General features: G+C 43.4%; 1 protein-coding gene across 4 annotated transcripts in view; it reads left to right on the forward strand.

Annotated features, from left to right (window-relative positions):
• The window catches only part of PUS7 (pseudouridine synthase 7), a 92,500-nt gene that overhangs the window by 21,611 nt on the left and 46,455 nt on the right, over positions 1-24,434 (forward strand). For 2 of the 4 annotated variants that reach the window (XM_040343516.1, XM_040343517.1), the window contains exons 3-5: positions 334-424; positions 497-598; positions 12,871-13,015. In XM_040343516.1, coding sequence (XP_040199450.1) covers positions 334-424; positions 497-598; positions 12,871-13,015 — 338 coding nt within the window. The remainder of the gene's footprint in view (positions 1-333; positions 425-496; positions 599-12,870; positions 13,016-24,434) is intronic. The other 2 variants (XM_040343519.1, XM_040343518.1) reach the window with 1 other exon arrangement.

Below are 24,434 nucleotides of genomic sequence, written 5' to 3' on the forward strand. Positions count from 1 at the left end.
GAGCATCAATCTAAGGGTAAATATTTTTACGGTGAACTCCCGCTTTAAGGTGTGTTGATCGGTACAGTCGAAGTTCATACACTGCCTATAGCTCTGAAAATGACAGCCCATATAATTTTTCCAATTGGCCTTTAAAGTAGAACTATAGGCAAACTTTTTTTTTTATTCTTTTTATTTTTTCATTCTGGATAGAGCAGGGGAGGGTTATAACCTGCTTTTTTCACAGTCTCTATCTCATTGCGAAAAATGTTCATAACAGAAATATTACTTGGATTCAGAAAAACTATTTTCTTTTCATTCATGCTAACAAAAATTATTTTGTTTTCTCATTAGGTATTCTGACTTTGTTGTCCATGAAATAGGAAAGGATGGAAAGATCATATATCTAAATGACTTGTCAGTCCCAGCAGATGTTGAGGTGAATGTATGTATAATACTTCCAATAATTCTTTATTTACTGTGTAGTATATTTTAATCATACACTGCTTCATCATAGGATCCAAAAGAGGAGATATTCACTGTTCTTTCAGCTGAAGACAAGAAGCGTTTAGAAGATCTTCAGCTCTATAAAAATAAGGAAGCCGATGTTGCCATTGAGGTAATATGTACATCCTTTTTATTATTTCTTGGTTCCACTGGAAACATTTCCTAAGGATAAACCTACTGTTACTGTTATTTTTTTTTTTTTTTTCTCAAAAAGAATGTTTATTGACACATCTGACAACAATCACAGATACATTGTACTTTACCGAACTGTATCAGTCATTCCAGAAAATATTAACACAGTATATAACTAACCAAAAAGGTCTCTCCTGCATTCAGTACAGTTGACATCATTTTACACATTTCCCACCAGGCGCAACTGTGCTCCATCCATCACCCCGGAACTGTGCTTCCACCTCCCACGCCCGCATCTAAACTAATAGTCTCTCCAGGACCAGTTCCAGAGGAGCCAACCCAGGGGTATCCAACCATGGCGCCCACAGAAGATCAAACTTCCCCCGTCGGCCCCTGTGCTGATAAATATATTTCTCCATGCGCAGCGTAACTCCCATCTGTGTTATCCATTCGTTGACCCTGGGAGGCTCAGTCGCCTTCCAATGACGAAGGATAAGCTTTCGGGCCTGAAAGAGGGCCCTGCCGACGGCCTGCTTAGGGTTGTCCTCAAGCGTTATATCGTCCAAGACGCCCAGGACACAGACCTTCGGGTCCTGGGGGATCGTGGCCGAAAACGCCGTGGACAGAGTGTTGAGAACCCCACTCCAGTACAGGTGTAATTTGGGGCACCTCCACATCAAATGAATGAGGTCCCCACGGTCTCGTGCGCACCTAGGACAGATATCATCTTCCCCCAATCCCATTCTAAACAGTCTTTCAGGCGTGTAATGTACCCTCATCAGAATATACAGTTGAGATAGACGTTGTGCAGTGTTAAGTGAGCACCCTTGCACTGCCTGCAAAGCTCCCTCCCACTGATCATCCTCAAAGGTCCCCACGTCCCTCTCCCAGGAAGACAGTACTTTTGTCGGGAATCCCGGCAGAAACGAAGAGAGCAACATGGAGTACGATTCTGAAATGAAGCCCCTAAAACTTTTCACTCCCGACATGTATTGGAAAATCGGGGCTGAGGAGAGAATCCATGGATTATCTCCCGCCTGGGCCCTAATAGCATGCCTCGGCTGCAAATAATAAAAGTACATGGACTGAGGGAGACTGAATCTCTCTTGCAGTTCTGTAAAGGAGTGCAGCTTGCCACCCGAGAAAATATGTACCAAATGTGTCACCCCATATCTTCTCCATCTCTCCTCACATGTCAACTGAGCCAATTCCCCATAATACTGGTTTTTCCATATTGGGCCGTGTCTTGTGAAACCCTCCACATCCTGAAGCTGGCGTGCCTTGTTCCAGATTTTTTGAATCAACGCATACGTGGGAAAGCGCTTGTTGGATTTGGCAAATTGTAACGCTTCGAGGCCCATAATTACTGTGTCTGCGCCTGTGGTGTATCTTAACAAAGCTTTCATAGGATCCCCCCCAAGTCCTTCCGACACCCACCGGGCGATATGCTGTAATTGGGCGGCTAGATAGTAAAGCCACGGATTAGGGAGGGCGAGCCCCCCCAGCTCCTTGGGCTTTTGTAACTGTTCTAGTTTGATTCTAGGGGATTTGTTAAGCCAAATAAAGGCCCTGAATAGGGAATTAATTATCCTAAAGTATTTCAGTGGGATTACCATCGGGGTATTATGAAGGACATACAGGAGTTGCGGCATAAAGATCATTTTTATAAGATTTACCCTACCCACCAGGGACATTTTCAGTTTTGACCATATTTTCGCCTTGTCTCTAATCCGGTTCAGTAAGGGGGATAGGTTTAAAGTGATATAATCGCGTGGTTGCGGTGTAACCCATATACCCAAGTACTTAAATTTCACTGATACGGGAATATTCTGCAGCTCGGGGCCCTCTGGTGCCGTGGAGTCTAGCCTCATAATTGCCGACTTGGTCCAATTGATTTTCAGGCCAGAGAACGATCCAAACCTTTGAATCACTGACATGGCCTCCCCCAGGGAACCCGACGTGTCCCCGAGCAGCAACATAGTGTCATCTGCATAGAGCATTATTTTCTCTAGTCGTCTTCCAGGACAGCCTCTTGAGACCTTGGGCTCCTCCCTCCGGGACAGGAAACACGTACACCCTTTTCTTTAAAGGGCGGTCCTCTAGATCTCCTCCTCAGTTATTGTGTTTCCTGCCAGAAGGGAAGGAGCACGTTTTTTAAGGGACTTTTAAAATGCTGGATTCCCTCTCTGCCTGGTACCCCTCTGCTCCTGCTAGGAAGAGAAAGGTCACCGTTTTTTTTTTCACTGCTGTCTAAAGCTCAGAGAGAGTGGGAACCCTTGATGTCGGCATCCCCCCCCGCAGTACCCAGTACCTGTTGCGTTGGTCTCCTTCTCAGGGCACAGCGCGGTACATCAGCTATGGCGGCGGCGAGAGACGCTGGCTGGCCATGCTGCTCTGCACTGCAGATCCTCTTCCGGAGCGGCGCTGAGGGGCGGGACGGATGCGTTCCACAAGGCGGAAGTGCGTCACCGGAACGGCGTCAAGGGGCGCTGTCGAAACCTAGTCCCATTCGACTTAAGCGCGGCAGTGGAAGGAAGGCACACGGAGCGGTGTGTTCCATACGCAGCCGGGCTGTTTAAGGACACAGGACCGATGGAGGAAGCGAGGCAGGCCACAGACTCCGGGTCCACCGGCTCCGGCGTCTCCCAGGTAAGGGGGGCTAGGCTGACTCTTCACTTACCTTGGGGGACATGGTCTGAATTATCTCAGGACCTTTTCTCCCTCCCTGGGCAGGGCCTGTGGTGGAGGGCTCCCCAGCACTTACCTTTTCTGGCACACGGGTGGTTGTCAGGGGGCATTGTCTTTTATACTAAAAATGGTGTTTGTGTTTGATTTTAGGTCAAATCTCAGGACAAAACGCCAGCACAAGCCCCTAAAAGAAAGTGCGCTGTATGTGGGGAAAAATTGGGTTCCAGCTGGAAAAAGCCTCTATGTGTAGAGTGCATCTCCAGTCTGGTCAAAGATGACTCTGTGGCAGAATGCCAAAAAGTCTTATCTGTAAAAGATGAGCTAGCATCCACTTTCAAATCTTTCCGGGGAATGATGGATAGGATGCAGATGCCGTCCCCGGTATATAGGACCCCTAGTGCCCCGTCCTTGGCAACTCCGGTCGAAGGGGATGAGCATGAGGAGGAGGAAGCAGGAGGGTCCACTCGGTCCCAGGCTTCCTCTCAGGTAGATTCAGCTTCTGGCTCTGAGCTAGAAGAAGAAGACTCTTCCAGGGGGACTAGATATAGACTGTCTCTAGAAGATGTGGGAGACTTGCTTAAAGCAATATATGAAACCCTAGAGATCCGAGAGGAACAGGTCCAGCTATCTAAGCACGACCAACTTTATCAAGGTAGTGCTGTAAAGACCAGGTGTTTTCCTGTTCATAAGTCGTTGGTGGAAACGATCTTGTTGGAGTGGGAGCAACCAGAAAAAAGACCTTTTTTTGCAGGGAACCTAAAGCGTAGATATCCTTTTGAGGAAGATACTACGCTCCCATGGAACAAAGTTCCAAAGCTAGATGCACCTCTGGCCAGGGTATCAAAAAGAACTGACCTGGCCTTCGATGACCTTGGAACACTTAAAGATCCGATGGATAAAAGGGGTGACATCATTTTAAAAAGGGCATGGGATGCTTCCACTATTGCACTTAAACCAGCGTTGGCGGCTACCTGCGTAGCCAGGAACTTGGAGTGTTGGCTTAATCAACTCCAAGCGCATATCACTGCTGGTACATCCAGGCAGCAGATCTTAAAATCTTTCCCGTTACTCTTGAAGGCGGCTGGCTTCCTAGCCGATGCTTCCTCAGAATCGGTGAAGCTTGCAGCCAGATCCGCAGCGTTGGTCAACGCAGCCAGAAGGTCGGTCTGGTTAAAGACATGGACGGGTGACGCCGCATCAAAATTAAAACTCTGCGGCTTACCTTTTTCTGGCGATCACTTATTTGGTCCGGGTCTCCAGGAGGCACTAGAAAGGACACAAGATAAAAAGAAAGCCTTCCCGGAAAGAAAAAAGAAAGAAAATAAACGCTTTTTTCGAGGGTTTAGGCAAAACCAGAAAGACCGGGATTCACATCCTAAAAAACATTGGGTGGGCCAAAAGGGACGTGGAAGAGGAGGAATCTTGTTTAACCCTCCTCAGGTTCCCCCCAAAACCCAGTGACACTCAGGTCCCTGTGGGAGGAAGATTGGGGGAGTTCCTCTCACAATGGACAGAATTAACAGTCAGTCCGTTTGTACACGACCTCATAGAAAACGGCTACAGGCTGGAATTCTCAGCTCCCCCTCCCCCAATATTTTTGGTCACTCAACCTCCCAGAGACCGGGAGAAGGCAGAGGCCCTGGGTCTCCTTTTAGGGGACCTGTTGGATCAGAGGGTTCTGTTGGAAGTTCCCCAGGAGGAGGAAGGTCAAGGGGTGTATTCACATGTCTTCGTGGTGAAAAAGCCCTCAGGAAAGTACAGACTGATTTTAAACCTTCGTCCCCTCAACAAGTGGGTCCGGTACAAACGGTTCAGAATGGAATCGATATTTTCAGTCACCAGTCTGATCTTCCCAAAGTGTTATATGGCCACCGTGGACTTACGGGACGCATATTTACACATTCCGATCCGTCAGGAATGCCAAAAATTCCTGCGTCTAGCGGTAAGACTAGGTTCTGCTACCAAACATCTGCAATTCAGGGCCCTCCCCTTTGGCCTGTCTTCCTCGCCAAGGATTTTTACCAAAGTCCTAGCAGAAGCCCTGGCACCACTGAGACTCCAAGGAGTAACAATAGTGCCTTACCTAGACGATCTGTTGTTCATAGCCCCGTCTGGTCATCAGTTAGAGAGCGACCTGAAGGTAGCCCTGTCTTTCCTGCGTTCCCTGGGTTGGCTGGTCAACGAAGAAAAATCGCAGATGATACCATCACAGGAGGTGATGTACCTGGGATACAGAATATCCTCAGTAGAAAAGAAGATTTTCCTTCCCCAGGAAAAAATTCTCAAACTGGATCAGGCGGTCGCTTTTCTCCAGACGAATCAGGAGATCAGCATAAGGCAAGTTATGCGAGTTCTGGGTCTGATGTCGGCCTGTTTTCCGGCGGTACCCTGGGCCAGATTTCATTCGCGTCCTCTCCAGGCACATATGCTCAAACTTTGGAGTGGCAGGAAGGAGGATTTGGACCTCACAATACCTATCCCAAAGAGCATTCAAAGAAACCTATGGTGGTGGAGAGCCAGAGAAAACCTGGACAAGGGGCTTCTCTGGGATCCGCCAGTGGCTCTGGTAATGACCACCGATGCCAGCAGGGGGGGTTGGGGCGCCCACCTGGGAGAAGTTTGGACCCAGGGTCAGTGGTCGTCCTCGGAGGTTCTTCGGTCATCAAACCAAAAAGAACTGTTAGCCGTTCTAAAAGCCATTCAGGGCTTCAAGTGCTATCTAGTGGGTCAGCATCTACAAATCAGGACGGACAACGCTGCCACAGTAGCTTATATAAACAAGCAAGGAGGCACAAGGAGCCCAGCCCTACAGGCAACAGCTACACAGATCTTGATCTGGGCAGAGAAAAATCTGGTACACCTTTCAGCTGTCCACCTAAAGGGCTCACTGAATACCCTGGCAGATTTCCTCAGCAGACAGGTAGTATGTCAGGACGAGTGGTCTCTAGACCAGGAGACTTTCTACCAGATAGTCTCACTCTGGGGACTACCAGAGGTGGACCTGTTCGCAGCAAAGGAGAACAGGAAGGTTACAACATTTTTTTCCATTCACCCACAAGACAAAGCGAAGGGGATAGATGCCTTTTCACATCCTTGGCATTTCAGCCTGGCATACGCATTCCCTCCAGTGAGGTTGATTCCCAGGGTAATTCAAAAATTTCTCAGGGAACCCGCGGATCTGATTCTGATCACGCCTTTCTGGCCCAAGAGGCCATGGTTCGCCAGCCTGTGGAGGCTGGCCCTGTATCCACCTTGGACACTTCCAGAGAAAGTAGATCTACTGTCTATAGGTCCAGTCCTTCATCCTCAGATAAAGAACCTGAAACTAACTGCCTGGTTTCTGAAGAGCAACTATTGAAAGCACGGGGTTTTTCAGATAAAGTGGTCACGACTCTCTTAGGGTGTCGCAAACCGGTAACTAGAGCAATATACTCTAAGGTGTGGAAAAAATTCAATTCCTGGAAGATACAACAAGGAATGAATCATTCTGGCATCCCAGTAGTGCTAGAATTTTTGCAGGCAGGTGCGGACTTAGGCTTATCAGTCAGCACTCTCAAAGTACAGGCGGCTGCCTTAAGTATTTTTTTGGATGTACCTCTTCAACAGGATCGCTTCGTCAAAAACTTTTTCAAAAGTCTGACAAGATCTAATCCAACTAGGATTAGAGCCTGTCCCTCTTGGGATCTGTCCTTGGTACTAAAGGCTCTTACTAACAAACCATTTGAACCGCTGGAAGAGTCTTCTCTGAAACATGTTACCCTTAAAACAGTCTTTCTAGTGGCTATAGCCTCAGCCAGGAGAGTCAGCGATCTTCAGGCCCTCTCTATTAGGGAACCCTTCCTATCTGTATTTGATGATAGGATAATTCTTAGGACGGATCCTAGCTTCCTACCCAAGGTAGCCTCTACCTTTCATAGGACTCAGGACATTGTCCTACCAACCCTGCTTTCCTCTTCAGAAAATGATGAAGGGGAATTTTTGTCCTTATTGGATGTTAAAAGAAGTCTTTTATTTTACTTAGAAGTCACAAAGGAATTTAGACTATGTGACTCACTTTTTGTTAACTTCTCAGGTGCCCGCAAGGGTCACAGAACATCAAAATCCTCTATTGCCAGATGGCTCAGGATGTTGATTGTAGAAGCATATACGTTAGGGGGTAGGGAACCACCTACAGTTAAAGCACATTCTACTCGGGCAGTGGCGGTTTCCTGGGCAGAAAGAGCAGGAGCGTCCCCGGAAGAGATCTGTAAGGCGGCAGCCTGGACATCTTACTCAACCTTTGCAAGACACTACCGGTTGGACCTGCTGTCAGACAAGGATCAGGCCTTCGGACGAAGGGTCCTCCAGACAGTAGTCCCACCCTAAAAACCAGTAAGTTCTTGCTTGTCATCTCAAGAGGCTGTCCTGGAAGACGACTAGAGAAAGACCGGAGTTAGGCTTACCGGTAACTCTGTTTCTAGGAGTCTTCCAGGACAGCCGGAGTTTTTTCCCACCCGGTGTCTGTTAAGGAACTGTAATTGTGGTGAAGATATAAAATGATCTAACGATGTGTTAGTAGACTATGTCTTTCAGGATCTTCTGGTATTTCTCGGGCAAACTGAGGAGGAGATCTAGAGGACCGCCCTTTAAAGAAAAGGGTGTACGTGTTTCCTGTCCCGGAGGGAGGAGCCCAAGGTCTCAAGAGGCTGTCCTGGAAGACTCCTAGAAACAGAGTTACCGGTAAGCCTAACTCCGGTCTTTTTCATGTATTTGTCCATATTTAAATCCGGAAATCAAGGGGTTGGAACGGACCATCTCCGCCATAGGTTCTATGGCGATGGCGAATAGCAGAGGGGACAGGGGGCATCCCTGTCGGGTTCCTCTGTGTAACGGGAAGGGGGAAGATACTCTGCCTGCCTCTCTAATAACCGCCGAAGGGGAGTTATACAAAAGTTGAACCCAGGATTGGAATATCGGCCCAAAGCCAAATTTTGACAGTGTCGCCCATAGGTATTGCCACTCGATGCTGTCAAATGCTTTGTGTGCATCAAGCGACAGCAGCGCCCTATCCCCAAAATTGTCAGCCGGAGATTGCATGTTAAGGAAAAGTCTACGGAGGTTGATGGCCGTGGACCTCTCCGGTATAAAACCGGATTGATCCGGGTGAATAATAGATGCTATTACCTTATTAAGCCTTACAGCTAGTACCTTGGCAAGAATTTTTATATCGGTCTGGAGGAGCGATATCGGCCTGTATGAGCCCGGGTCTAGTGGGTCCTTCCCAGGTTTAAGTAATAGGACTATGCTCGCCTGTCTCATGGAGTCAGGAAGTTGCTGCGAGACCCTGGCTGAGTTCAGTGTCCGGAGCAATCTGGGTAGGATTACATCACCGTACTGTTTGTAGACTTCAATTGGAATGCCGTCGTCCCCAGGTGCTTTGGAATTGGGGAAGGAGCCGGTAGCAATAACCATCTCCTCAATCGTAATGGGAGCCTCTAGGGTCTCTGCCTGGGACTCCGTCAAACACGGTAGCTCTATCCCCTGCAGAAAATCCCGAACCTCTTCCACTGTGTGTGCCTGCCTTGTGCCGTACAGCTCCGAGTAAAAATCCACCAACTCACCCATCACCAGGTCCGGGGCATTCACCACCCTCCCAAGTTTGCTTCGTATGGCCCCAATAGCCGGGGATGACTCCTGTGAGTGTACTATTTTGGCCAGTAGTTTGCCCGTCTGCTCCCCCTCCTCATAAAAGGCTAATTTGTTAAAGAACCTTTTCTTGTCCGCGGTAGAAGCATCAATTCTGCTAAGCGCATCTTGAGCTGCTATCCACGCCTCGCGCGAGCCCTCCCCTGAATTCGCGATGTATTCTGCCTCTAGGCGTTTAACCATCCGTGCAGCCTGCTCTCTATGGACAATCGTTTTATGCTTAACAGCGTTAACCTCAGATATAAATATCCCCCTCAGGAAGGCCTTAAAGGCGTCCCAAGTGACCCCCAAGTCGGGGCTGTCCCCATGCTCTTGCCAAAAGGCTACTATTTCACGGTCAATTTTAGCGTGAGATGGGAAGAGGTTCAGCCAGAAGGCGTTTAATTTCCATGGTGCCCTTGGTAGGTGTGACTCTGGCCTAACCCTTAATTGAAGCAGAAGGGGGGAATGGTCTGAGATGCTTCTGGGAAGGTACTGTACTTTCTCAATGTGCTGGGACGCAGACAGGGAACACAAACATAGGTCAATCCTGGACAGAGACATGTGCGTTTTGGAAAAGCAGGAGAACTGTCTCTCCAATGGGTTCCTATTTCTCCAGGGATCTGTCCACCCCACCTCGCCCATGAACTTAGCCAAAGCGGTCCGAGCCCCCGCGTGTCCACCCATAGGGGGAGGGTGTCTATCTAGAACAGGGTCAAGTATCCCATTAAGATCCCCCACTAGGACTAGTGGTACCCCCGGGTGACTGAGCTGAAATGTCAGAGTGCGCAGTATCGCTGGGCTGAATGGGGGCGGGACGTACACCGCCGCTAATATTAGGGTCAATTGGTGCAATCTGCACAGCAGGAACACAAATCTGCCCTCCTGATCTACCCTGGAGTCAAGCATTTCAAAATCTAGTGTTCTATGAATCAGGACACTCACCCCCCGGGAGTAAGACGTGTGGGTGGAATGATACGACCATCCCGCCCAGGCAAAACCAACCCATGACACTGTCTCCGGGGTCAGGTGGGTCTCCTGGAGGACACACACCGCCGGCAGGTGTTTTCTAAGTGCAGTGGATACCATGGTGCGCTTGAGTGGGTCACCCAAGCCCCGGACATTCCACGAGATCAATGCAGTACATGCCATCATGGAATATTTGGAAAGTAAAGACTACCCCGCAATAGGGTGGGTAAGAGTGCCCACCTGCCAAATTCGGCCTGCGATGGACCCCCGTATCCGTCATATCCATACACATATACATCACATGTTACCACACATATCCCCAGTTTCCCAGCACATATCTGCCTTCCCCCTCCCCTCAGTCCTGCAGGCAACTGTAACTATCACCAGTGACTCAATAAAAATTGTGTAGACAGTCAGCATAGTCAGGAACAAAAAATAGCAAAAGGAAAAAAAAGAAAAGGAAAGGGTCTGTAGAGCGAGATACCATACCGGTAGGTGGGACGGGTGGCGCCCCGCACAAAAATCAGGGTTAATCACACGGGAGTCAGTCTCGGAGTGCAGAATATAAGTCTCTGTTGCCTGGTTACCTCTGGTCAGAGATTCTCCGGAATGCAGAAGAGAAAAAAACAAAAAAAACAAGTAGAAACAAAACTCAACTCTAGAAAACTTTTGGGTGTAAACAGGAACCCATGTAGGCCTGTGATGCAACAGGCATTCAACTGTCCAGGCCACGTACCTCTCTGGGTACTCCAACTGTAAGTCTGGTTGCATGAGAAGTACACAAGCTCAAAACCTGTGTGATCAGAAATATTGTTCTCCCGGTCGTGTGAACTTGAATAGTAATACACATGGCTCCTGAGAGCAACAGAAAATTAAAAATAAAACCCCCCCCGAAGAAAAAAGGCAAACAAAAAAAAATAAAAAACAAAAAGGGGGGGGGGGGGGGAAGGGAAAAAGGGAGACCGGAAAATTGGGAAGAGCAGTCCTCCTTTTCCTCTGTAGACATCGTAGAATTCAGCAGGCTTGTAGCTCAATCCGCATCTGCCTCTGGGCCATCCGCTTGTCTCACTAGGTGTTCGTTGGCATCCAGCCATCCAGAGGCCTCCGCCGCCGACTCGAAGAACTGGGCTCTGCCTCCAGCGATAATTCTGAGTTTAGCAGGATATAGCATGGCATACTTGGCACGCAGTCGGTACAGCCTTTTCTTCACCTCCCCAAATTTAGCTCTGCGCCTCTGTACTTCCGCAGAGAAGTCGGGGTAAAAAGAGACTCTGGCACTGTTACTGTTATTTACCTAGAGGCACCAGGTACTACAGTGTGTACAGTACATCAGTGCTCTCTTTTTTTTTTTCTTTTTTTTTTTAATATTTAACCACTTGGCGCCCAGGGCTTTGTGGTACTTTGTGGGGCAGGTATCGGCATTTTCAGCCGGCGATTCCCTACACCATAGGAACGATCATAGCGGTAGTTCCTACGGCTGTGAATCGGTGATCGTGTTTTTTTTTTTTTTTTTTAGCCTTCCCAGCCTAGAGGTGAGATGTGGGGTCCTATTGACCCCATATCTTGCTGTAAAGAGGTCCTGTCATGCATATTCCTATTACAAGGGATGTTTACATTCCTTGTAATAGGAATAAAAGTGATCAAAATGTTTTTTTTTTTTTTTAAAGTGCCCCTGTCCCTGTGTGCTCGCACGCAGAAGCGAACGCATACATATGTCCCGCCCACGTATGAAAATGATGTTCAAAAACCACACATGTGAGGTTTATGAACAAGGACTAAATTTAACGTGTATCCCTTCAGGGTGATACTGAGGATACACAAATACACCGTCCCAATATTGTATGAATTCTTGGCTAGGGGCTAGTGATTTTTGGACTTTGCAGGCACACGATAGTTATGATAAGAAACTAGATTATTTATAGAAATGTCATAAAAAACAGTAACAAATATAAAATCAAAGAAATTTAATTATTAACTGGTCCACACAGGTTATCACAATTATAATACAGTTCTATCATAAAAAGACTCAGAAAGGAGTACGATTAAGGGTTAGCTGTGTAATGTGTAACCAGGTGGTGGGTCCAGAGGAAATGGAGTGCTCGCTCTACATGTTACGCGTTTGGAAACAAAATGATTGGTATGACACAGTTTGTACTGTACATATACTGTATTTGCAAAACAATCATGGTTACTGTGAGATTGTGTGAATGTATCTCAGCTTGCTTGGGTTCTTTGAGTATATCAGCCTCTTGCTACATAACTAAGCTCCATTTCATGCTAAATAAACAAAATTATTACTGTATCTTAGTTTTTTTTATTTATCTTTAGATGGATTTTTACTCCAAAAGAAATTTATTAAAATACATTTAAAAAAAAATTTTTTTTTTTCTTTTAATAAAAATATTCATTGATTTATATCCACCCTGATTATGTCTCAGAGGTCGTTGGGTTTAGAGACATCAAATGTTCCAGATTTAATTGTGTTTTGAGGACAGCCTCTATTTTGGTTAATGACCTTTTCATATGTTTGTCAGCCCCTGATCGCATCTAGCACAGGTTGAGGTGGCAAGTCGGTGCATAGCATGTAATCTAGTGGAGGGGGTGGGGTAGGTTTGGTTAACATAGGGTGAAACCAGGTGTGGAGGAGCAAGCTTCCTCCTCATCCGACAGTGTAGGGATTTAGACTTGCCATTTAGTGCATATGAGAAGCAGGGCCCTACTAAGTTTATAGCATAGAGAAAGTGAGAGTTAACATCGGAGATCAGGCCTTTAAAACCTTGTGATCTTTTAGGACTATAAAGCCTAAATTTGCTTGAAAAGTACAAATGAAATCAGCACAAGGGACATTTACTGTTCTGTGTCTCTTGTGCTGCTTTTGTCCTAATTAATCAGAAATCGGTAAACTCCTAATGGTGATTGGTTGTATTACAGGTAATTGATGACACCAAAGAAAAGAGGACAATCATTCATCAAGCTGTGAAAGGCTTGTTTCCTGGACTTGAAACTAAAACAGAAGATCGCGATGGAAAGAAGTATATCATAGCCTACCATGCAGCTGGCAAAAAAGCTTTAGCAAGTAAGATCGTGTCTCAGTAAAACATTCTGGAGCTAGCAGTGTGGCTGTGCAATACTGTATCTTTCTAGTGATAATGTAAATTATTGAATCTGTTCAGATTTTCTGATATTTCAAGAAGTATAAAGCTGTATCATATGGTTTTACAAAGACCTTATGTGGAGGTTTATTCTAACTGTTGTGGTGCATTTACCGTATTTATCGGCGTATAACACGCACAATCGTATAACACGCACTCTAACTTTAAGACGGAAGTTTCAGGCAAACAACTTTCCACAGCCCCCTGCGTATAACACGCAGGCACAGTTTACCCTCTATTTTCAGGGTAAAAAAGTGAGTGTTATACGCCAATAAATACAGTAATTATGCAGTTCTAGTGCTTTTTATAAACAATGTAGAGAAGCGAAGGTCCACTACCAGGTCACCAAAAAACAATATGTTCTCCCAGACCTATGAGGTAATGTGACTACTTTAACAAAATAGGGGAAGAGGAGGAAATAAGATGTGAATCGTTAATGGCCCATATTACTCTAATACCAGGAAAAGACAAGACCTTATTCTCTAGTTATAGGCCTATAGCACTACTAAACGCTGACGCAAAGCTATATGCAAAAATCCTTGCCACCCGATTAAAGAACCTAATGCCAGATTGGGTAGACCCAGATCAGACTGGGTTTATACCCGGAAGAGAAGGTAGAGACAATAGTTTAAAAACAATATTATTACTGCAGAAAAATAAGAGTGGAAAATCCCCAGTCCTACTCCTGTCATTAGATGCCGAGAAAGCATTTGACAGGGTAGACTGGGGATTTATGATGGACACGCTTCAACATTTGGGAATGGGACCTAAAATCAGACATTGGATACAAAATTTGTACAGTAGACCAACGGCAATGGTCAAGGTTAATGGTCAGATGTCATTGCCCTTTGAAATGCATAACGGGACTAGACAAGGGTCCCCGCTCTCGCCACTTCTGTACGTACTAACGCTGGAACCTTTTCTGGCATCTCTGCGAAATAACCAAAATATAGAGGGGACGAGAATAGGCGAAGGACACAAGGTAGCGGCATACGCCAATGATATCCATAACTAATCCAAGAGTGACCTTGCCAAACATAGCTAAGGAAATAAAAAAAGTACGGAGAACTTTCGAATTTCAAAATAAACCCTATAAAAACTGAAATTTTAAAAATAGGGGTGGAGAAAAATGAAGAACTTGTGTTGCAAAAACAATATCCATTTACGTGGGTGAGAGGAGAGTTGACCTATCTGGGAGTTAAATTGACATCTACGGTAGATAGACTGTACCTTGCTAACTATATCCCTCTGCTAAATGAGATAGAAACAGATGTAAAAAATAATAGAACCAGATCACTTTTATGGCTAGGAAGGATACATTTTTTTCAAGATGGCTATCCTCCCAAAAATAACATAAATTCCAGATGTTACCCATAGATATTCCCACAGTTTTTTTAAGATTATTAAAACAATGTTGATAAAATATATATGGAAAAATAAAAAGCCGAGAGTGAATTTTGCAACATTAACAAGAGGAAAAAAACACTGAGGATTAGCAGCACCGGATATAAATAGATATTACAAGGCCACGATTATTGCACGGATGGTAGAATGGGGAAATAAAGATAGAGAGAGAAAAAATGGGTTAGAATGGAAAATATTATAAGTAAAACGGCACTTTATAAAAATATATGGATACCACGAAAGTATAGAGTATCGGACTTGGACACACACAAAATAACAAATGTTTTCAAAATATGGGATTTAATTCACAGACAGAATAAATGGATTTATAATTCACCTTTTAAATTTCACTCACGGAAACTATTTTTTTTCATACCTGGGAAAGGGACTCGGTTGGGAAATAAAATGGGGGCATCACAAATAAAGGACATTACAGAACATGGAAAGATAAAAACACTCCAGGATATAAAGGAAAAAAACAGGTGGGATATCAATGAATGAGACTATCTGCAATTAAAACATCTGGTAAACTCAATACCCTCACCTATAAGAGCTGGAAAGACATTAACAGCACTAGAAAAACAATGTACTATACAAACCCCACTAAGGCACGTGATCTCAAGAGTATATCGAATCTTGACAGAATTAGCTACAAGGGAAACCATATTTTATAGAAAAATTGGAAAAATAAATAAATAAGAAATTTGAAGATCAACAAGTTGAAAGAATAATAGCCATCCGTACACAACACCGCAACTGATATGAATACAATTGAAATGCACTATAAATGCATCTCGAGATGGCATAGGACACCTGAAGTGATTCATAAATTTAGTAAAGATAAAATTCCATTGTGTTGGAGAGAATTTGCGCAGATTGGAACAACTACACACATCTGGTGGGACTGTCCAAAGATAAAGGAATACTGGCAAGAAATCCGGGAATATATGGAAGTGATAACTGGGGGGAAAAAAATACCAAATGGCGTCTGTTCCACGAATCAAATTTAAGTTGCAGGAAAACATTAATTCCACCATTGATAAATGCCGCAAAAGGACCAATACCAGAAAACTGGCTAAGTACAATAAAACTGATATAGAAGAATGGTTTGAAAGAGTGGAAAACTAATAAAATGGAATATATATGTAGTTGTGATGCGGGCCAACTCAATAAACATAATAAGAAATGGAGACAGTGGAAAGACTTTAAAACATTAGAGGAATACCTGGGAAATATAATAGAGGAAAATAGAAGATGAAAGAAGATAAAAAGGAAGGAACAAACTATTTGGGGGACAGGGGTGGGAGGGTGGTGGCTATTGTTTATAAATACATTTGACAGGTAAAATAACAAAACAATGAAGTACAAGATAAATTCATATTCGGAAAAAACACAAATGATGCGAAATCAAAGTAGAGACGATATTAATGAATGAATGAAATCATGAGCAAGTCTCTTGCTGTGGTTCAATAGAAAAAAAAATGGATGATAAACAAGACCTTTTATTGGCCTTCAAAATAATTACCATCCTTCACAACACACTTTTGGCAACATTTCATAAAGCTTCTGGAAACTCAGCAAAGGCTTATTTAGGGATCGACCTCAGGACTGCTGTCACACGTTCTTGGATCATGCCATTGTCAAAGAAGGCGATTAACATTATCATGAATTTGGACTTTTGTAGGCGACTCTTTGGGTCACAGTGAACGTCATTCTATCTATTGCTGCCTCGATTCCAGATTGAACTGGGTGCACCAGGTCTTTATCCCCTGTGATGTTTTACAGAAAGGATGGGTCCTAGTCACACATGGTAACGAAATCTCCAGAGGTTTCTATCCATTTTGCTTTCTGTTTGTCTGTCAGCTTGTGCGGCACAAACCAGGAACAGATTTTCCGATTACCCAGATCTTTGCGGATAATGATGCGCACTCTGTCCTTATTAAGGCCCAATTCCTCCTCCATCAGTCGTTGAGTCAGTCGCTGATCTCGTGCCAGAATTTGTCTTGCTCGCTGGATCATGTCTGGGATTCTGCTTGACCGCTAACCCTAACATGGCTCATCCTCAGCCGTTTCCCTCTCGTCATGTGTAAACACATTTTCTACTCACAGCTTCCGTCCTATAAACTTGCACCAACATTTCATGCGTCTGTCGCTGTTTTCCCCAATTTGTAGCAGAACCTGATGTTCACATGTTGCTCCATTAAACTTTGACCCTACCTCTCACTTTGGCTGCAGCGGGCTTACCCTGACAGTCGCGTGTACTGCATGCCCACGCACACGGCCCATGTTACTGTTATATCAGACCATTTACCAGACTTATTAGACACACCTTGTAGAGCATACTACACATAAGGTTTGGTAGATAGAAAGGTAATTAAGTGTTATTGTGAAAGAATACAGAAGAAATCTAAATCTCGATGGGCATGCCAGCAAGTCCATATTGTGTGGGTGTTTTCAAGGTTCTTTTTGCAGCCACTAGTGTATCCTTTTGTCATAATATCATTGAGAATCTGGGCCAACTCCAAAGTATGTGGTGGAGTTGGTGTTTTCTTTTTTGTGGGAAACTGCCACACTTGCATTCATAATGCAATGTCTCAAAATGGCTTTTTTAATATTGAAAATGTCCCCAGAGATTGTTGAAAGGAGAGCTATTTCAGGAGTGAAAGTTATGTTGTACATGGTGAATACATGCCACCAAACATTGACCAAGTATGTGCATGTTCCTTCTCCCTCCAAACATCTCTAACAGAAACTTGAGTTGAAGGATAAATAAGATTAAAGGGTCACTAAAGGAATTTTTTATTTTTTTTGCTGAAATGACTGTTTACAGGGTAGAGAGACATAAAAGTTAACTGATTCCTTTTAAAAATGATTACAAATAGATAAAAAATCCATCATATAATGTGCCTGTAGGTTAGTTTCACTTTTAAACTGTTTTAATGTTCCTGTGAACTAGAGAGACACACAGAACAAAAACAAACAAATCCAGGGCAGTGTTTTGTTTTTAAAATGAATCTGATTGGTTCTGTTAAGTTTTAAACACACAGTAATGACAGCTTAGACCACCGTGAAAAGCTCCCAGTATGATGATTATAAGGAAAAAGACAACCAGGAAGTGTGGAGATCAGAGCAGAATTACAGCCACTTCAAAGCAAAAACGAACAATAAGGACATGAAACCAGTACTGCAGTAAGGTAAAGGAAGCTATTTAACTAAAAAAAAAAAATTCCTTTAGTGATCCTTTAAGCTCTACAGGAGTCATGTACCATGGGAAAATGATCATGTTGTGTGTGGGTTTTTATTTTTTATTTTTTTTCTGAAAGTAAGATGACATGGACTATTTATTTATTTTCTTTGGCATTAAACCTAAGGCCTCTGTATTTGTGTATTTCCTAATATAAGTGCATATAACTCTTCAACCTTTTTATATCAAGAGTTCATTCCATATACCAGTGGCTCTATGGTCTTCAATCACAATGGAAACCATGCCACTATGTTCTCCAATTCCAAATCAGCACATCCTGTGCCTTGTTCCTCCACCACTAATCCAATGCTCACCCCTTCTCTGTAAACTTGCTCAATAATATGTCATATATGCCTACCCCTTTGTTGTATATGTTTTCTTCTTTTTTTTTTTTTTTTATCGCTCAAACTCTACCAAATCATGCTGGACATCTTCTTCTTGTGCTAGCTGTGGTATACAATTTAGTACAGAATAGATGGAGTGATTTGCATTGTAGTTTTAGTGTGCATATAGTGGACTATCTTTAAGCGTAAAAGAAAAAAAATGTAATATTCGGTAGGGCATGAAAGCCCTCTGGCTTTCACACTGCAGTGACAGCCCTATAGTGCCTGTAAAACGCCTCAGTGTGGAAGTAGCCTTAAATTATTTATATTTTCCATATGAGGAAAAATGTTTAACACAGGGCTTCATTGACCTTTGTATCGGCAGGCACTGTGGAGAAAATCTTTTTCAAAGGTCGCTAAAGTGACACTGTAATTGCAGTTCCTCTGTTTTTCTCTGTAGCGGGCAGTGGCAGACTCTCCAAAATGGACTGCAGCTGTAGTCAGTGTTGGCTTGTTTTAACCACTTCCAGACCGCTGTACGCATATATGCGTCCACACTTTAAAGATGGATATCTCGGTAACGGCAGCAGCTGCTGCCACAACCGAGGTATCCATCTTTAGTGTGAGCGGTCCTGTAAAAGATAACGGTGGTCTCCGCGGCGGATTCGCTGCGAGATCGCCGTTATCGGCGGCGGGAGAGGGCCCTCCCGCCGCGCCACCCACCGCTTACCGGAGCCGTCGGTAGCGGCGGAGGCGATCGGGTCCGCTCGGCTGCTGTGTGGGGATGCGAGTGAGGGAAAAATCGCCCCCACCCGTCCCCATAGCTCTGCTGGGCGGAAGTGACGTCAAAACGTCAGTCCCGCCCAGCGTCTTAAAGAAACATTTCTTTTTTTTTTTTTTGTCATTTGAAAAAATGACAGTTTCAATATTTTTTTGACCCCAGATCTCATATTTAAGAGGACCTGTCATGCTTTTTTCAAGGGATGTTTACATTCCTTGTAATAGGAATAAAAGTGATCATTTATTTTTTATTTTTTCCAGTGTAAAAAATAATAAAAGAAATAAAAATGAGAAATAAGAAAAAAAAAATTTTTTTTAAAGAGCCCCATCCCGACGAGCTCGCGCGCAGAAGCGAACGCATACGTGAGTAGCGCCTGCATATGAAAATGGTGTTCAAACCACACAAGTGAGGTATTGCCGCGATCGTTGGAGCGAGAGCAATAATTATAGCCCTGGACGACCTCTGTAACTCAAAAAATGCAACCTATAGAATTTTTTAAACGTCGCCTATCGAGATTTTTAAGGGTAAAAGTTTGACGCCATGCCACGAGCGGGCGCAATTTGTAAGCGTGACATGTTGAGTATCATTTTACTCGGCGTAACATTATCTTTCACAATATATTTTCAAAAATTGGGCCAAATTTATTGCTGTCTTATTTTTTAATTCAAAAAAGTGAATTTTTTCCAAAAAAAGTGCGCTTGTACGACCCCTGCGCAAATATGGTGTGACAAAAAGTATTGCAATGATCGCCATTTTATTCTCTAGGGTGTTAGAGAGAAAAATATCTAATGTTTGTGGGTTTTAAGTAATTTTCTAGCAAAAAAAAACTGTTTTAGTCTTGTAAACACCAAATCTGAAAAACACCCACGGTACTGAAGTGGTTAAAGATCTTTGATGCTTTGGAAGGAATATGTAACCATTTTAAAGTCCAATCCTTTTAGAGGTATTACTGATCTTACCAGCCGTTCCTATCCTGTACCCCTTATAGACTCTTATATAGAAAAATTTTGACTCTTGAGTTTTAGTAAGTTTTGTAAAATCTTGTCCTGTTGCACATTTGTTACATTTGTCCTGCTATTGCTTAGTACCTGCAATCAGCAAGGCCCTAGGAATGAATGACATGACTTCTGCATGCCTAAAGCATGACATGTTTTGCATGCAATCAAGTAGTGGTGCATTTCCTCTGAAATTTCATCAGTGTTTCTCATTGATTAAATCATCCCTAGAAAGCTGTAGAAGTATTGCATTGTGCTATGCATGTCTTCTACGCTATGTTTATGTACTAACTGACAATGACCGCTTGGCTCGTTATCGTTTTACTGTAGATCTGTTTTCACAGGAATATAAAACACATTAGTAAATTTGGTTATATTAATGAAATTCGTCCTTGAAATTTACTAGAATAACATTCAGAGGATTAATATTTTCTTAGAAATGGTCAAGATAAGAGTGTCAACTAAAGGCATTTTTTTTGTTTTGAATAAAGTGGAAGTGGATTGGAATACCTGTCAGGTTTTTTTGCGATCTGTGTCCCCATCCATGTTATGGAGACTCGCCCTCTCTATATTAGTGTTGTTATTGAAAGTAATGGCAAAAAGCTTTAAAGGGGTTGTAAAGGAATTTTATTTATTTTTTTCCCCAAATGGCTTTCTTTACCTTAGTGCAGTCCTCCTTACTTACCTCATCCTTCAATTTTGCTTTTAAATGTCCTTATTTCTTCTGAGAAATCCTCACTTCCTGTTCTTCTGTCTGTAACTCCACACAGTAATGTGAGTCTTTCTCCCTGGTGTGGAGTGTCGTGCTTGCCCCCTCCCTTGGACTACAGGAGAGTCAGGACGCTCTCTACATTGCAGAAAAAGGAGCTGTGTGTTATTGGGCGTCCTGACTCTCCTGTAGTCCAAGGGAGGGGGCGAGCACGACACTTCACACCAGGGAGAAAGCCCCTCATTAATGTGTGAAGTTACAGACAGAAGAACAGGAAGTGAGGATTTCTCAGAAGAAATAAGGACATTTAAAAGCAAAATGGAAGGATGAGGTAAGTGAAGGAGGGCTGCACTAAGGTAAAGGAAGCTATTTAGGGAAAAAAAAAGTTTCCTTTACAACCCCTTTAACTCTTATTTCCACATCCAGATGTGTTAATCATTGGGACAACTATTTTAAAATACTGCATAGAAGTTACCTTACCCCGTATAAATTGTCTAGAAAGTTCCCGGACTTCGCTCCTACTTGCTGCTGTGAATGTAGAGATGTGGGAAACGTATTTCACATCCTATGGGATTGTGGAAGCTTGCAGAGCTGGAATGGAGTGTCGTCCTTAATATCCAGAATTGCTGGCTTCTTCACCTCGCCATCTCCAGACTTACCGCTGCTGAACCTGTCAATAGATTGAATCCTTGTGCAATTCCGGGTAGTAGTATCCCACATATTTAATAACTGTATATTGGAAACAGAATAATGCACCTAATTTAACACAAGTACTAAATGGGGTTAAATTGGCCTATTACTATTCAAATGTTTTTGCAATTGCCTTGGGTAAAATGGCAGTTCATGAATCTGCGTGGCACAGCTCGGTTGGAGGGACCCCTTTCCATCTAACCTAGTTTCAGAATACAGCATTCATTACTCTACCTTGGTGGCTAAACTCAAAGGTATATTAATGTTTAATGATGTTAGTTTAACAGTTTTTTTTTGGGGGGGGGGGGGGTCCTTTTTTGGTTTCCCTTCTTTTTTTTTTTTTTTTTTCTTATGTAATTTGATACTAAATATGCAGATATGTACTTGCTGCATGAAGTACCATATTTGATAGTGCTGTGTTATTCTGCTGAAAAGTTTTTATGGCTTTATACCTACAGTGAGGAAAATAAGTATTTGAACACCCTGCTATTTTGCAAGTTCTCCCACTTGGAAATCATGGAGGGGTCTGAAATTGTCATCGTAGGTGCATGTCCACTGTGAGAGACATAATCAAAAAAAAAAAATCCAGAAATCACAATTTATGATTTTTTAACTATTTATTTGTATGATACAGCTGCAAATAAGTATTTGAACACCTGTCTATCAGCTAGAATTCTGACCCTCAAAGACCTGTTAGTCTGCCTTTAAAATGTCCACCTCCACTCCATTTATTATCCTAAATTAGATGCACCTGTTTGAGGTCATTAGCTGCATAAAGAGTGACACCTGTCCACCCCATACAATCAGTAAGAATCCAACTACTAACATGGCCAAGACCAAAGAGCTGTCCAAAGACACTAGAGACAAAATTGTACACCTCCACAAGGCTGGAAAGGGCTACGGGGAAATTGCCAAGCAGCTTGGTGAAAAAAGGTCCACTGTTGGAGCAATCATTAGAAAATGGAAGAAGCTAAACATGACTGTCAATCTCCCTCGGACTGGGGCTCCATGCAAAATCTCACCTCGTGGTGTCTCAATGATCCTAAGAAAGGTGAGAAATCAGCCCAGGACTACACGGGAGGAGCTGGTCAATGACCTGAAAAGAGCTGGGACCACCGTTTCCAAGGTTACTGTTGGTAATACACTAAGACGTCATGGTTTGAAATCATGCATGGCACGGAAGGTTCCCCTGCTTAAACCAGCACATGTCAAGGCCTGTCTTAAGTTTGCCAATGACCATTTGGATGATCCAGAGGAGTCATGGGATAAAGTCATGTGGTCAGATGAGACCAAAATCGAACTTTTTGGTCATAATTCCACTAACCGTGTTTGGAGGAAGAAGAATGATGAGTACCATCCCAAGAACACCATCCCTACTGTGAAGCATGGGGGTGGTAGCATCATGCTTTGGGGGTGTTTTTCTGCATATGGGACAGGGTGACTGCACTGTATTAAGGAGAGGATGACCGGGGCCATGTATTGCGAGATTTTGGGCAACAACCTCCTTCCCTCAGTTAGAGCTTTGAAGATGGGTCGAGGCTGGGTCTTCCAACATGACAATGACCCGAAGCACACAGCCAGGATAACCAAGGAGTGGCTCTGTAAGGAGCATATCAAGGTTCTGGCGTGGCCTAGCCAGTCTCCAGACCTAAACCCAATAGAGAATCTTTGGAGGGAGCTCAAACTCCGTGTTTCTCAGCGAGAGCCCAGAAACCTGACTGATCTAGAGAAGATCTGTGTGGAGGAGTGGGCCAAAATCCCTCCTCCAGTGTGTGCAAACCTGGTGAAAAACTACAAGAAACGTTTGACCGCTGTAATTGCAAACAAAGGCTACTGTACCAAATATTAACATTGATTTTCTCAGGTGTTCAAATACTTATTTGCAGCTGTATCATACAAATAAATAGTTTAAAAAATCATACATTGTGATTTCTGGATTTTTTTTGGGGGATTATGTCTCTCACAGTGGACATGCACCTACGATAACAATTTCAGACCCCTCCATGATTTCCAAGTGGGAGAACTTGCAAAATAGCAGGGTGTTCAAATACTTATTTTTCTCACTGTATCTTTTATATTTGGTTAAGGCTCCATTCACATCTAGGCAGACAAATTTGCAGCGTTTTGTCCCGCGAATTGCGGCGGCAAATAGCGACGTTTTGTACCGCGATTTGCGGCGACAAAACGCAGTGATTGTCCGCCTAGATGTGCCCCTCTATGGAGATGGTTCCCGATCTGGGACCTTTTTTCAGGCGGCAGGCGGCAGGCGTGGAGATGTGAACCATCTCCATAGAGGGCAATGTCTTTTCATCCCTCTGGCGGCAGCGGCGTCGCACTACAGGCGACAAAACGCCTAGATGTGAATGGGGACTAAGTCTCCCATAACTTGACCTGTAAAAATCTGTTATGTACTATGCGCTTTTCTGCTTTAATAAAATCTATTTGAAAGAATGTGGAAGTAAAAAGAAAATCCCAAATTTTGTGTTGTCCCCAGAACAGTAATATAGGGAAAATTTTCAAGTGGGGACATGAAATCTCCCCTATGGGACACAAATGGCAAAAAAAAACTGGCGTGGGATTTTAACACTCCCTTACTCTGTCCAAAATGAAACATGTTTTGCCTATAGTGACACTTTATTATAAAAACATTTTTTTGCTCTGTATACATGAATAAAATAATTAACTTCTGCAAGCCATATGAAAATTAGAGAAGGGATGATTTGGTCAGTTTAACCAATCTGATTTATTTCCTTTTGGCAGTAGAGGAAAATTTACACCTTAGAGCCTGATGGTTACTATGGCATCATATATATTAAGCATTATTGGACACCGTCAAGTATGTTTTTTGCTAATGTGCCCTCTTGACTTGTTTTGCATCAGTGTCTCGATGGAAGATCTTTGTTACTAAATACAGTGTTGATAAAAGGATGCACTCATTTAAAATCATATTTATAATTTAAGAAATGTAAATATTTCTTTGTTCATATGAGGTTTCTTTTAATGATTTTTTTTTTTATCTCTGTTACCCTTCATTTGCACGTGCGGTTGGGGCTGCCTATCAGTGGCCTCTGAAGTGTGATCCAAATGTGAATCGGGCTACACCTGTTGTTTTTTACTTGCAATTTTCTAGTGTGCATTGAAATTGTGTACACTATGCTTTAGAAACTCTAGAAAAATTCAATACATTTTTTTTTTTT

Source organism: Rana temporaria, chromosome 3, assembly GCF_905171775.1.
Source record: "Rana temporaria chromosome 3, aRanTem1.1, whole genome shotgun sequence".
In the NCBI taxonomy this organism is placed as follows: domain Eukaryota; kingdom Metazoa; phylum Chordata; class Amphibia; order Anura; family Ranidae; genus Rana; species Rana temporaria.